At 42.8% G+C, this 13,574-nt stretch overlaps 1 protein-coding gene and 1 long non-coding RNA gene across 5 annotated transcripts in view; one reads left to right on the top strand and one right to left on the bottom strand.

The window, feature by feature from the left end:
* Positions 1-367: 367 nt before the first annotated feature.
* LOC137483023 (uncharacterized) lies at positions 368-4,254 on the bottom strand. The gene is made up of 2 exons (XR_011004319.1): positions 2,990-4,254; positions 368-1,432 (listed from the first exon to the last, which is right to left on the bottom strand). It is a non-coding gene; the product is annotated as an uncharacterized lncRNA (long non-coding RNA).
* Positions 4,255-4,410: 156 nt separating this feature from the next.
* The window catches only part of MACROH2A1 (macroH2A.1 histone), a 42,961-nt gene continuing 33,797 nt past the window's right edge, over positions 4,411-13,574 (top strand). For 3 of the 4 annotated variants that reach the window (XM_068205774.1, XM_068205775.1, XM_068205773.1), the window contains exons 1-2: positions 4,412-4,527; positions 12,166-12,366. In XM_068205774.1, coding sequence (XP_068061875.1) covers positions 12,195-12,366 — 172 coding nt within the window. In that variant the 5' untranslated portion in view covers positions 4,412-4,527; positions 12,166-12,194. Of the gene's footprint in view, positions 4,528-12,165; positions 12,367-13,574 lie in introns of all 4 variants that reach the window. The other variant, XM_068205776.1, reaches the window with a different exon arrangement.

Here is a 13,574-nt window from a genome sequence, read left to right as displayed (position 1 = left end):
TGGACAAGAGTTCCTGTTTCCTGGGTACTTCAGGGTGCATCAGGCTTGTTTCAAAGCACACTTCTTCCATATTGCTCAGAAAGAGGCATGTAAGTTTCCTGCTGCCCCCGTGTCATACTGCTGTTGGGCTATTGGCTTTATAAATTAAAAAGCACTTAGATTCTACTTAGAAGAAGCAGGTTTTGAAGTGTGTTATATTGCAGGTTACTATTGTCCCTAATCTACAGATTAATAATGATTTTACAAACTTTGGCCTTTTTTTTGTCCCAGCATCCATTAATTGTATGAATGACTTCCTAATCTGGTTAAAAAGGTGCAGTTATCATAGTGGCTCTCGTTTTCATCTTAAAAATTTAAGACATTTGCCTTCTTTTTTTTAAAAGTGACATTTTATTTAAAGTATTTTGAAAGCAATTAAACATTTTCTGACAGTGGGTATAAACATTGATAAAAAAATTCCATAACTGACATTTCTCTAGAAGAAAGCAATGACAAATGGCAAAAATGTTTGAAAAAGTTGCACAAATATCATCTGGGGGAAAACAGTAAGACATTGCCTGCCTAAAAAGCTTTGGAACAAAGTAAATTATTGGTACTAACCTATCTCTGTCTACCAGCCTGGGAAAGAAATCTTAGACATCTACTTTTTGTGCCCTGGAAGTATTAATCTCACCATATCAGCACCAGTCAGTACTTCTGCCACAGAACAACATGCCTGGCAATTAATAGAGTCACCAGTGCCTTGACAATGTCGAGGCAGAAGGAAATGTTCTGAAGAGGGAGGATATCCCAATTGTCATGACTCGGATGTCAAAGCAAAGACTGTTTGAAAATGGAATTAATCCTGTTCACCTGTGGCAGATAAAGAACAGCTGAGTGTAGAACAGCAGCTCAGTTCAACAGTCAGCTCTCAGGTTTTGAATTGTGCTGAAACCAAACTGCAATTCTCTGGTGGTCTAGATAGAGGAGATAAAAAGGGATCATTAAGATCAATTGTTCTGACCCTGAACCAAACAGGTATCAAATACACCATGCTTCCAGCACCGTTTGTGGGCAACCTTAGTTGCAGAACTTCCTGATCTTGACGGGCTAATTTAGAGTAACAGGAAAGTTGAGTTTCTTCAGAGTGGCTGGAAAATAAAGGGAAGTGAAAGCAAAGGCCCAGCCCACGCACATTCAAGTCCTGTGGTGCGTCATTCCTCGGGATGGTAATGACACCGGTGGATTACAGCAATCTGCTAGAAAGCCAGGGTCAGCCCTCTGAAGTCACAGCTAATACTGCCCTGGGACAGGCAGTAGGTCTGTGGGTCACTTTAGGAGCATGAGCACTGAGTGGATTTGGTACCAAGTCACTGTGCCCCTCTGATGGTGAAGGCAAGAATGCCACTAGCATGATGCACAGTACAGGTATATTTATCTGTGTCACTGTAACCTGAAGTTAAGAAGCATGGATTAGTCACATGGTCTGCAAAGAGAGAGGAGGCTGAGCAGCTGAAGGAGGTTCAGATAACCCCTCCTGAGAAGCAGGTCATGTCTGAGGAATCTGTACTTTTCACCATGTGAAGTTTTAAAGAAAACAGCAGGGATCTGCTGGTTAGGCACACAACATCCTGAAGGAATATTTCAGCAACCTGCAGTAACCTAGGACATGTATTCTCACTAGCCAATAAACATATAACAACAAACAAATACCAGTGCCAAAAGAGGTGACACATTTAGAATTAGGATAGCTATCCCTAAGTGAAAATGCTTACCTAAGTTTAAGAGGATTACCCCCAGCCACGGCCCTTCCCACGCTGCTCTGCCCCCTCCCAGGTGATATTTGCTTCTCCACCACCTCTGCTGCATAAACAAGTTAAGTGTTTGTATTCTAAATCACTCAGAACTTTCTTCTGCAAATAGTCCCTTGATTATAGAATCAGTGTCAAAATAAAATAAGAGTAAATAAATGTAAGAATATGAACTGTTTATATTAGAAATAAAGGCAGTGGAACCCTGGAAAGATGCTTTTTATCATTCTATACATAAATAAATATATCACAACTGGCAAAGAGAATAAAATCTAAGGCAAGGTTTTTTTTTAGTGAGGTAGTTCATGTAGTGTAGTTTCATAGGCTTTCATAGAAACTTGTAGAGAGTCATGATACATTTTGTGCTTTCAAAATGGGCACTCTTTGTAGATCCAGCAGATGTTCAATATAATAAATCTGTGTTTTGGTGGGAGGTGAGCCAGTCAATGCTAACATTACACATTATCAACAGCAGTCTTCATGCTAGCATCCTATTCCACGGACAAATTGTTCAGGCCCTCTGCAAACTCAGGCAGCTCCCACTCCAGAAATTCTCACCAACTGAGAAGGCTTTGAAAGATAAAATTGAAAGTTTTGAAGGCTTTCTTCAAAAGCATAAAATCCATAGACTACCTTTCAAACCAGACAAAATGAACAATGATAGTAGAAGAGCACAGACAGCGACCTTTGGGTTGTAAGGGACCTTAAAGATCATCTAGTTATAACGCACAAGTCCCGACCCCTTGCAGCCTTCCATCAATCCCATCAGACAATGTTATGTGTTCTTTAATTTTACACAGGCCTTTGCAGCTCATATCAACAGAGATATCTGGAGGAGGGTTGGTTTTGTGGTTTGGGTTTGTTTTTTGTTTTGTTGGATTTTTCTTCATTTAAATAAAGCTTGTGTGGGTGACAGGAAAACAGTGTGAAGAGCCAAGCACTTGAGGACCAGTTCTGTTGGGTACTCTGCACAGCATACAGAAAAGGTTACTGCGTGGGCAGCACTACCAGCAAGGAAAAATGAGCGGGGCAACGAGGAGGAGGAAGAGGAGGAGGAGGGGGAGGTGGGAAGGAGATGATGCGTTCGGATAGGAACACAGGGAAAGCAGAGTGTATCCTCAGCTCCATCAGAGCTGTGGCAGATGGCCTAGTAAGGACTGTATCCATATCTTTGGGTTAAGGGCAATCAGGGTACTTACCCAGCAGGGAGCCTTTGTTAGGCAAAGCTGCCCCACTGCAAGACAGGCAAGGTACAATCAGCACTCAGGGAGTGCAGTCAGGACTAGGCTGCATTTGACCGTGTGGTGCACTGAGATGTAATGAGAGATGTCTCGGGAGACACTGAGTTCAGCTATGTTAAAAACCAGACCAGGTCTGGCCATTAAGATGGATGAGAGCCCCGCAATTATAATGACTGAAACATTTTTTGAAAGGATTTTCTCAGACCAGCCACACATTTTACATAGGCTGTTCCCACTCCCGTTTTTTTCTTTCTCTTTTAAACCCTCTTCTTCCTTTCTGCTGTTTTGTATGACAAAGGCACTGCGATGATATGCTGATATTCAGCAAAATAAGGAGAGCTGGAGCTCAGAGTGGTTGATAAGAAGAGCGGGAGAGAAACTCCTTGTAATCTAGTAGTAATGGCATTATGCCATTTGTCACCTGGTACAGTTCTACCCATGAAAGAACAGCAACGGACACTGGGGAAGAGGCTGTGGGCTGGCATTCGGCTTTGGGCACTGAAGAAATAGGGTGCTCCATTCAAATGGCAGTGGCACAAGAGTCTGGGAGCATTAGCAAGCCAGGAATCTTCCAGGACATTCAAAACTCCAGCTGCTTCTAGTCCCACCATTGTAAGCACAGAGGCAGTCTGTTGTGACTTGTCTGTCCTGCAGCAAAGATCCGCTGTGGCAGCTCCTCTTTTCCCCTGGCAGCCGGTGTGCAAGGCAACTGGGGGAAGCAGGAGAGGCGAACAAGGGAATGAACCCTCGCTCCGGCACAGGGCGTGGGGGCAAGGGGCAGCAGCAACCCAGCGCTACCAATCCAGCAAGGTGAGCTCAAGGACATCCGTGTGGCCCATGCACAGACGCCTCCAAAGGCTCCATCTGGGGCCTTGGTAAAATGGCACTGAGCCATTTTTGTATAGCACAAGAAGAAGGTGCGCGCCCCTCACGGAACAATCCAGCTGCTCATTCTCTTGCCTCCATGAACTTCATTCTTCGGAGAACACAGCGCGAACCCCTCGTTCTGACCTCCCCGTCCTGAAAATCTGGAAACGAACACGTTTGTACACAATGGCTCGGCCGGCAGCAGCTGCGGAGGCCACGCAGGGACCGGGCTTTTCAACAGCCGGGCTGGGCCGGGCCAGCTGCCGCCTGGGGCCCGTGCGGGCGGGAGGAGAGGCAGGAGAGCCCCGGGAACCTCCGGGATCGCGGCACCGCTGGCCCAGCCGTGAAGGATCGTGAGGGGAGCCGTGAGTGGATCGTGAAGGACTGTGAGTGGAGCGTGGGGGGGCCGTGAGGGGATGCTGAGGGACCGCGCCGGATCGTGCGGCACCGTGAGGCGGCCGCGCCGCGAGGGGCGGGCGGTGGATGTGACGCGCGGGCGCGCGGGGCATTGTGGGAGCTCCGCCAGCCCGTCCAGCCGATCCCGGTGGCCCCGCGGGCGGAGCGGAGCAGCGGCAGCGGGGACGGGAGTGGGGCCGCCGCCGGCCGACCGGAGACATCTTGCCCGCGCCGTAAGTCAGCGCCCTGGTCCGCCCGCCGTGCGGGCAGGAGGGGGCGCGGGGCTCTGTCGCGGCGCGGTGGCACCCGGCGGCGGCGGGGGGGCCGCGAGCCGGCCGGGCGCGCCGTGGGACGGACGGGAGCCGGTCCCCTCCCCTGAGGGAAACCGGGAGTCGGTTCAGCTGCTTCTTGCTGTGCCTCGGGTGAAGCCGCGAGATCCACCCGCGCCCCGCGAAATGGTGGCAGCGGGTCTCTATTTCCCTGGAATCCGCTATGGAATGACGGTGTGGGGCTGGAGGGAGCCCGGCGGGGGTGCGGGAGCAGCCGGGGGTGTGGAGCCGCGGTCCCCCACGTCCCTGCTGTTCCGCGCACGGACGGGCTCCGTCCTTGTCGATCCCACCGCGGGTCGCCGAGCAGGGGAGGATAATCGAGGGAGACTGCGAAAAGCACAAGGCAAAAAACAGCAGGACTCGTTTTCCATGTGTTTCACTTCGGGATGAGGAGCCCATGGTGTCAAAGTTACCTGCCTCGTCTGAATGACTTAATTTTAAAAAGCCTAATGATGTATTTTAAACCTTAAGCAGAGGCTTCTGAGAGTAGTAAAAATAAATGTTTGTCTGGAACCAGGGCTCCTTATTCTTTTAGGACTGTCACTTCTTGTAGAGGCTGCAATATGTCTGCCTGCAGGATTTGAGCAGCCCGTACGGACTGGGTGTGGGTGCTCCTCCAAGGGGACCGCGAGTACTGCAGGGCGCAGGTGAATGCAGGTTCCCGGGGCTCCGCACCGGCTCCAGCTCAGGAGCGCTGGGACTGAGACTCGAGGCTGACGTGTTTGTGCGTGTAGGAGACAGGGAGGGCAACAGACTGTTTCTGTGACTCGCATCTCGCTGTAATCCTTTTGTTTCTTCTGTGATCTTTAAAAGTAAGTTGTAGAAGGCCCATGAAATTGTGTCTGAAGCCAGCTAGTTGGAACTAGCTCCTATGCAAGCAGGGTGGTGTAAAGCTGAGGTTGCTTCATTTGTAGAGATGGAAGGAGACTTGTTGTTGAAATATACTTGGATGAGACTTGTTATTTATCTTTTGACCATGCAAGTGAACAACCATTTTTTTCCCCAGGACTGTGTGGCTGTCACTTAGCAACAGGTCTGTAGAGAACTTGGCAGATCCACTGCCTCCCCCATTCTGAAGAGTAAAAGAAATAAATTAGCAAAGGAGCAAGAGTGCCATTAATAAAAACAGTACCTGGGTTCTCGGGGACAGCCCAGAGTTGAAAGACTTATGTTGGAGCAAAACAATTACAGTTGCTTTGAAAATTATGTTTTAATGCAGTTGGGTATGAAAGATTTTCCATCAAGTAGTCCCTAGAAAACTACTCAGTGTATTTGGGAGTTTGGAGCTTTTTTTTTTTTTTTAAGTGTTGTGAAAGAAAGGAATTGCATTGTTTACTAATGGTTGCAGGTTATTTTGCTGCATTATGTTTCATAACCTTTCACACTGAAATCTAGGCCTTTTGGGTTTCTGAAAAGTAACTTTGCTTTGCTGTGTGAGCTGTATGCCCTTCTGATTGTCAGTAAAGCCAAATGTTGACAGTGTAGATTAAGCTATAACTGATATGAAAATTAGTGGTAAGACAAGAATTTGGCTTAATGACAGTAAAGTCAGTAAAGTGCTTAAGCACTGGTTATTTTGTAGATCAGCATGAGCGAAAAGAGAAGTCCACCACTGCAAGCTTAGTCTTAAAAGAAACCAGTGTGTTTAAATTTGTTCTTAGGAGTTGCCTTGTTCTGCCAATACACAGGAATGAGCTTTGATAAAAGATATTCCCTTGATAACGTAGGTGATACAATCACACTCTGGAAGAATAGTCATGAACCTTTGCTCTCAGAGAAGTACAGAAATATTTTTGTGCAACTCTGTCAGCTAGTTTCAAAGCCTGCTGTCTGTTCCACAGAAAAGGTAGTCCTACCCCAGCAAGGTTATAAAGGAGCAGGGATCTGTAACTGATGCCACAAGTGGAGAAAAGAGCCTCCAGACAGATCCTCCATTGGGAGAGGAAGTGTTGGCCCTGTGGGTAGTGCTAAGCATTAGGCTTTGTCATCTTAAGAGGTAAAATTGGAAAAGAAAAATGCAGCACTTGTGGAAAGACTGCAGGGCTGGCTTGTTTGCTTGCTTGGGAAGGATGCTGTGAACACATAAAGAAGCTATAGTTCCTTACCCAGGCCCATTCTAAAGACAGGATAGTCAGGATTCAGCTCATGGTCCTTGTTCCAGGAGTGATGCAAGAATCACACCATTCATGAACTTGATGGATCAATCCCTTCTCTCAGCAGTATATTATCTATTTTAAATTTTGTTCTGTATCTGAATTTTGCCTTGGAAGCATCCACATGAATTCTTTATTATGTTTTTATTTTCCTACAAAAATGTTAAGGGACAAAGTTGTTCTTCAAAGTGTTATTTAAAACCATTTTTCTGCATTAAATTCGCAAATTATCCAGTTTCTTAAGGCCCTCTGTAAATTTTTATGTTTTCTATCTAGTATACAAAAACCTATAATGTATAAATGGTTATTTCAGGCCAGTTCTCCCAGCAGTGGTCAGTGAAGATAATTGTATTTACGTTTTCCTGGCTATTGGTGGCAGGATGCCCAGCAGAAACTTCTCACACTCCCAGCACTGTTCTTAGTGGAAGTTTGCACATTAAGAGGTATTTATTTTGGTGTTTCAGACCCACTGTGGGAGGGAGGGACTTCTGCCAGTTGAATACAGTTGTGCAGCAGTATTTTGTTTAGCACACATTTTATGAAAACGTTATTCCTCTTTGTCCCATCCTTTATGTTATTGCTATAGGAATTTTAATTGTCTTAATCTTCAACAGAAAGTACACCTATTGTGCATTCCTAGATGGGGAGTGTTCTCTTGGTTTTCCAAATGAAAATAAATGTATGGTGCTACCTTCTCAGATGAGAAGTTAATGGAGCTTTCTGTTTTACAGCTGTTTTTCACTCTTCTGTCTGTTTCAGACCTCAAAGAGTTACTGCTTTGATAAAGAGTTTGATCTAAAGTTTGCAATCACATCAGATCAAATGATAGCTGAGTGATTGGCTCTTTTTAGTTCTGTTGTACCTAGAAACCACAGTTTCAGGCAGAGACACTGTTGTGCTAGGGAAGTATTATTAGAGACCATTCTATACCATTTTATAAATATGCCAGAGTAGCTTCTGATTAGCTAACAACAGAGCAAGCTCATTGTCACAGCAAAGTCAAATGCATGTTTTCAGCAAGAGTTCAGCGAGTGCTGAACTCATTTTTATGGGACATAAATAGATTTAAGAGAGAATGGCAGCAACTTACATTGTTAATCTTTTGAAACATGGAAAGAAAATAGTATTGCAGTTAATCTCTTGTGATACAAACTGAACTTTCCAGCTTAGTCTTTGTACTGAAATAAAAATAATTGCAACATCTTAGTATTTTTCCTATTGTAGTAATGATCTCCTGGATTCTCCTACTTACTGATATGATGATGTAGAACTAAATTGAATCATCTCTTTGCTAAGTGCAGTTAATACACCAGTGTAAGCCCTCAATCAGAATAGTCTCTGTCTCTCAACAGTAAGAGTCATAGTAATTTGTTTAGTCATTAAGAACTAGTACCTGAAAACTGTTAATAACAGACTGGGTTTATTACTGCTGTTTGATCAAGGTGTCAGATCAACTGAACTAATTAAGTGCTGGTATTTGGAATTTGGGTATCACTTTACCAGGATGTTCAGGCTGTACTTTAAGAATTAGGTGATGTTAAACCTTTCAGAAAAACAGATGCCTACGTGCATTTGAGGAAGATGGTATTTGAAAGTGTGGTTCGGCAGAGTATCTGTCTTCACACAGAAAAATATGGCCAACCAGAGTTACTCCAGCCAATTTCAAAGAGAAAAATGGTAATTTTGCTGATTTCATTGCTATACCTTAAGGTTGTTTCTTAAGAAATGGATTTCTGGCTCACAAAGATGTGACAGCAGAGGAGCCTTGTAGCTTGGATCTTTGTTTTGACCCAATTAATACACCATCAAATCTTATTTATGTGTTTGGAGATCTTAGAAAGCAGTGTGAATCTTGCCACAGTCTTTAAGGGGTTTCAAAAGGCTGTGAATCAAGTGCTAAATTTTGTATCTAGGGGGATCTGCATCCAAGCACAGCAGAGCCACTGAAGAATATAGTGTTACATTTGATTTGAAGTCAAAGATGAACTTAGATACTTAACTCCTCAATGACGTCCCGACGTCCCCTGATTATCACAGTGATAATTTTGTGAACTCTCACATTGAAACAAAATCATTTTATTAACAAAATCTTTGGAGATTTTGCAATGTATTTGGTAAAGTTCTCAAAAATTCCATTACAAAGACAGGACAGAAGAAAGAAAGGAAAGTACTGGTCCATTGACAGTGATTTATTTAAAAATATATTTACTTGCTTTTATTATACTGCTCAAATCTTGTCTGAATTATGATGCATGTGATAAGGTTGCCTTCGGTTGCCTCTCTGATCTGTGGGCTCCCAGTGACTCAGCAAACAGCTCTAGTTCATTAGTGTTGGCAGCATTCCAGAGTTTCTGGTGTTACAAAGATAAACCATTTCAGAACATGGAAGGCACACGGCTTTCTTTGGTTTTTGATCTGTTGCCATGTTCTTTGCATTTCACCTCAATGCATTTTCTTGTGGCTTTTGCAAGTGAAATCTCTTTCTGTTCTGTTTTTTGGTGGAGAACTAGGAAATAGGGAAGAGGCATTGGTTGGGCCATCCTGCAGCTCAAAGGCAGGACAAACAGGTTCTGCAAAGTAACGATGCGATCCTGAATACACAATTAAGCTCTGAAAAAGGTTTCCATGCCAGGCTCTCACTTTCACCTTCCAAATGGTTGCATGGTTGGTAACAGTAAAAGTGGTACTTGAAACCTAATTGAAGTTTTCCTCTCTCCACCCCCAACATCTAACCAATCTGAGCATACATGTAGGAATGGGATCCTTGAGATGGGAAGGTCTGAAACTCATCTATATCATATTTCACCTTTAATACTGAAAGTTTCAGAAGTTCTTGGTTTTTTTCATTATGCAGCCCTGTGCACCAGCACCTTTCAGATTCAGGCAAAGTTTCTCCTCAGAAATATACTTTCAGCTAGAAAGGTCTTTAATGTTCCTTATAAAGGGATCAGGTGAATTGGCAAGATGGTCACATTACATTAATATTTAGGATACCCTGGACCTAATTGCATAAAATAAAGAAATTATCTGTAGAATTTGCAGAGGTGATAAAGTAAGCTCATGAAAGAAAAGAAAAAAAGACACCATTTTACAAATGGGTTGGCGTTATTCTGTATTACTACCTACTTTACTAATGCTTTGATGCAATTGTTACAGCAGCTGACAGCTAAGATGTCATTCTCCCAAAGAAAGAAAACATTAGCAAGTAAGGATTTCCATATTCTCTTCCAGCTGTTCTGATATCCCATAAACTCACTAAATGATTAATAGAAGTTTGCTGCTTAAGGCTTGCAGACTTTCTCTAGAAAAGTTATGGTTTTCATCATTGACCTCTCAGTTACAAACCAAATATATTGCAGGGCAGCACAGATATTTCTTATGCCCCTTTCTGTGGTGTTTGATTCAATGAACCTCTTAACATTTGAGGTTAAACATCCCTAGTACTGTTGATGAAAATGGATTATGAAATATGAAAATAATTCTTGGCAGAAGGTCCACAGACAAGTCAAAGCCCCACCCAGCCTTCCTGCTAACAAAGATAGAGCTAACTAGATGAGAAAATGCAATTAAATGGATGTTTTTAAAATCATTGGTGAGCTGCATTTGGGTCATTTCTCAAGGCAAGAAAATTGGCTTTTGTCGTCTTCTTCACAGAACAATGGTTGTTACAGAGTTGACTCCACAGCAGATGAAAGGAGAAGGAGCCCTTTTGATGGCTTCCCCTTTCCAAAGATTCCTATCTGTCTCTGGACATGAGTTTCCTAAATATAGTGTGACTTTCATCTGATCTATGAAGATGGGATTATTTTGTTTAGCCTTAAAAAACAGTGAACCCTTTGCATTTAATTTACTTAATGTGCTGTGCAGGTGTAGATTCTGATGAATGGAATGTGGAAGTGGAAAGGAGAAGAAACCTCTGATACTCATGTTCCTTTAGCTATTCTGACTGGCATTTGTTTGGCAGTTATGTAGCCTAAATCTTATTGACTCATTGAGAATTGAAGGACTGCAGGATGTGTCAGCACCGAACAGAAATTGCAAAACCTAGAAGTAGGGTTGATGAACCTGTTTTGCCTAATTCTGAGATCACTTCATTGTGGATTCAGGCATGTGAAAAATACATGAGGGCAAGGAGGGAATTCAGGATAAACAAGTGAAAAATAGGGGAAGTAGAGAAATGGTGTGATAGAAAAGGAGGACTAAAGGAGGTTTCATTGTGGAGCGTATAAACACATCAGTGAATTTGGATGTGTGTTAGGTGGAATTTGTGCAGCAAGGGAAGAAGTGAGGTGCACGGAGCTGTGTCTGTATCACTGATGCATTCTGCTGGTTTCCCTGGAGTTCAGACATGAGGGAGGGGAGAGGTGGGGAGATGGGCACTGTCTCCTTTCCTTTGAGGTAATTTCTAAACCCAGTGAGTTGCCTAAACCTTCAAAGACACCTTGAGAGCCTGTGAACCCTCCACCTCTTTGGATTTGTCAGTTTCTATTTACAGCCTGAGCAGATATCAAAGAGAGGACAGAATATGTTTGACAGCTGTATCAGCAGTAGGTTCCCTCAGCGAGATAAACTGAGATACAGTTGTCAGATACGTGCTGGGTATTCAGAGCACTGTGCTGTCAGGAAAATGTGGCAGATAGAAGATTGTCAGATTCCTGGAGGGAATGTTGAAGCAATATGCTCTTCAGTGTAGAGATGGTTGAGTTTTGGTAGGTTCAAATCTCAAGGGGGTCAGATCTTTCTAAAAATAGAAATCTACTCTACAGGAGATGTATTTTGCCATCCATAAGCCTTTGTTCTGTCAATTCTCATGCATCTGGGAAATCGAGTTTTTTAAAGGAGGTGAATACACTTTATGAAAGCTTTAGTGGATATGTTTTCTCCTAGTTTGGAATGTAATTATACATGAACCTAACTGCCCTACCACAGCTGTTCAAATGTCCTACCAAAAGGTTTTCATGGAGATAAGGGGGCTGTGTCAGTCTCCTTGCAGAAAGCATCCTCTGCTTCAATGCAGAAGTTCTATTTTAAATCCGATACTTATCACTCTTTGCTCCATTAGTGGTACTGGGTTTAATCTGTTAGGAATTTCGGCAAGGTAGATTCTTAGGAAATAACTTGTTTCATATATTTTCTGTATAAAGTTATATGAAATTACAGTGGGGAGTAAACATTCTGTGGGAAATTATAAATTATTTTAGGTTCTTGTTGTGTATACTCTAAAAAGGCAACTTGTCTGTATGTTTTAGACACTGTAATGCATTGCCTACCCCAAAATGCTGATTTGCCTTGGAATTCAGTGTGTGGTCTTATAGTATCAGTCCTTATTAATAACCTTTTATCTTTTGTTCCTTTTTTTTTTTTTTTTTTAATTTCTTCCTAAATACAGAGTGCTGTTTCATTCCTGATACAGACAAGATGTCCAGCAGGGGTGGAAAGAAGAAGTCAACCAAGACTTCCCGCTCCGCAAAGGCTGGGGTCATATTCCCTGTTGGAAGAATGCTCCGGTACATTAAGAAAGGCCACCCGAAGTACAGAATTGGTGTTGGTGCTCCTGTGTACATGGCTGCTGTACTGGAATATCTAACTGGTAGGTTTTGCTGAATTACATGAAATAGTTGCAGTAGAAGTTAAACACAAACTGAATTTACACAAAAAAAAACCCCAAACAAGTGAAAAAAGTTAAAGCTGAAGTGTGTGTTTTGCTGATCACACATCTAAGCCAAAATCAAGGTACCCTCACCCCTGCCTCAGAGCCTTGATGACTTTTGTTCATTCCAGCATGGAATTTGCTTTCATGACTTGTAAACATACTCCTTCCACATAGTCAGGGTTCCCACTGCCATCAGTGTGTGTGGACTACATTGTTGCAGTTCTCCTTGCTTTGATTTTGTGCCTGATGACTTTGTTTGGGTTATAATTGTCTGTTAAGCATATACATTAATTTTAAGTAGAGAGCTTCTCCATGTTTACACAGGGCTGAGACTGCTTACAGCCTTGTTTAAACATTTTTGTTCAATTTGCAGATTTCTTTTCAGACTACACATGCTGTTTGCAATTTGTTTGAGTCTGTGTATACATGCAAACTGTTCATCTGCCCTGGATCTATGTAGCTTATTTGCTTACAGTTGTAGTTCTTGTTCTGTTCCCTTCATCACATCAGAATGAGAATACCTTAAATAACTATCTCATCCTCACCTTCTTACAGGAAAAAGTATTATTTTTCCTCCATTTAGAAATAAGCTTCAAAGGAATAAAATGCTTTTCCCAATGACATAAACAACCAGACATGCAAGTAAAGATCTTTACACAGCTGTTTTGTTCTCAAACAAAACTTAAGACATTGCAAGTTTACCCATGCCAAACAGAATTACAAAAGCAGTCTTTTGACAGAAAACGCCAGCTGTAATACAATCAGTATATGGGCTTTTTGCAGTAATGGTTTGCTTAAAATAAAAAAGAAGAGATAAGGAGGTTCAGTCACCTTCATGTGGCCAGACTGATGTCTAAGTATTTACCTGTGGTGTAGGGATCTAGCAAAAAGCACAAGTACCAGATAGATGAGTGTTTGGAACCAGATTGTATTAGCATGACTAGGGAAAAGTTTAAATTGGATCTTATTTCTCAAAGCAGTGTTTCTTTTTCCAGTGCATCTGCTTGTGTTGGTGTTCTTGCCCTAGGTTCAAGTGTTTCAATGGACAGGAGATTTTAAGCTGTATTGGTGTGCTGAGCCTCTAAAAGGTACAGGTTTTTCTTTGACTCAAGGACAAAGTTATAACACATTGACTTTTTTGGGAG

This window comes from Anomalospiza imberbis, chromosome 15 (genome assembly GCF_031753505.1).
Source record: "Anomalospiza imberbis isolate Cuckoo-Finch-1a 21T00152 chromosome 15, ASM3175350v1, whole genome shotgun sequence".
Lineage (NCBI taxonomy): Eukaryota > Metazoa > Chordata > Aves > Passeriformes > Viduidae > Anomalospiza > Anomalospiza imberbis.
The sequence above is the reverse complement of the archived record's forward strand: the minus strand, read 5'-3'. Positions and strand labels throughout refer to the sequence as shown.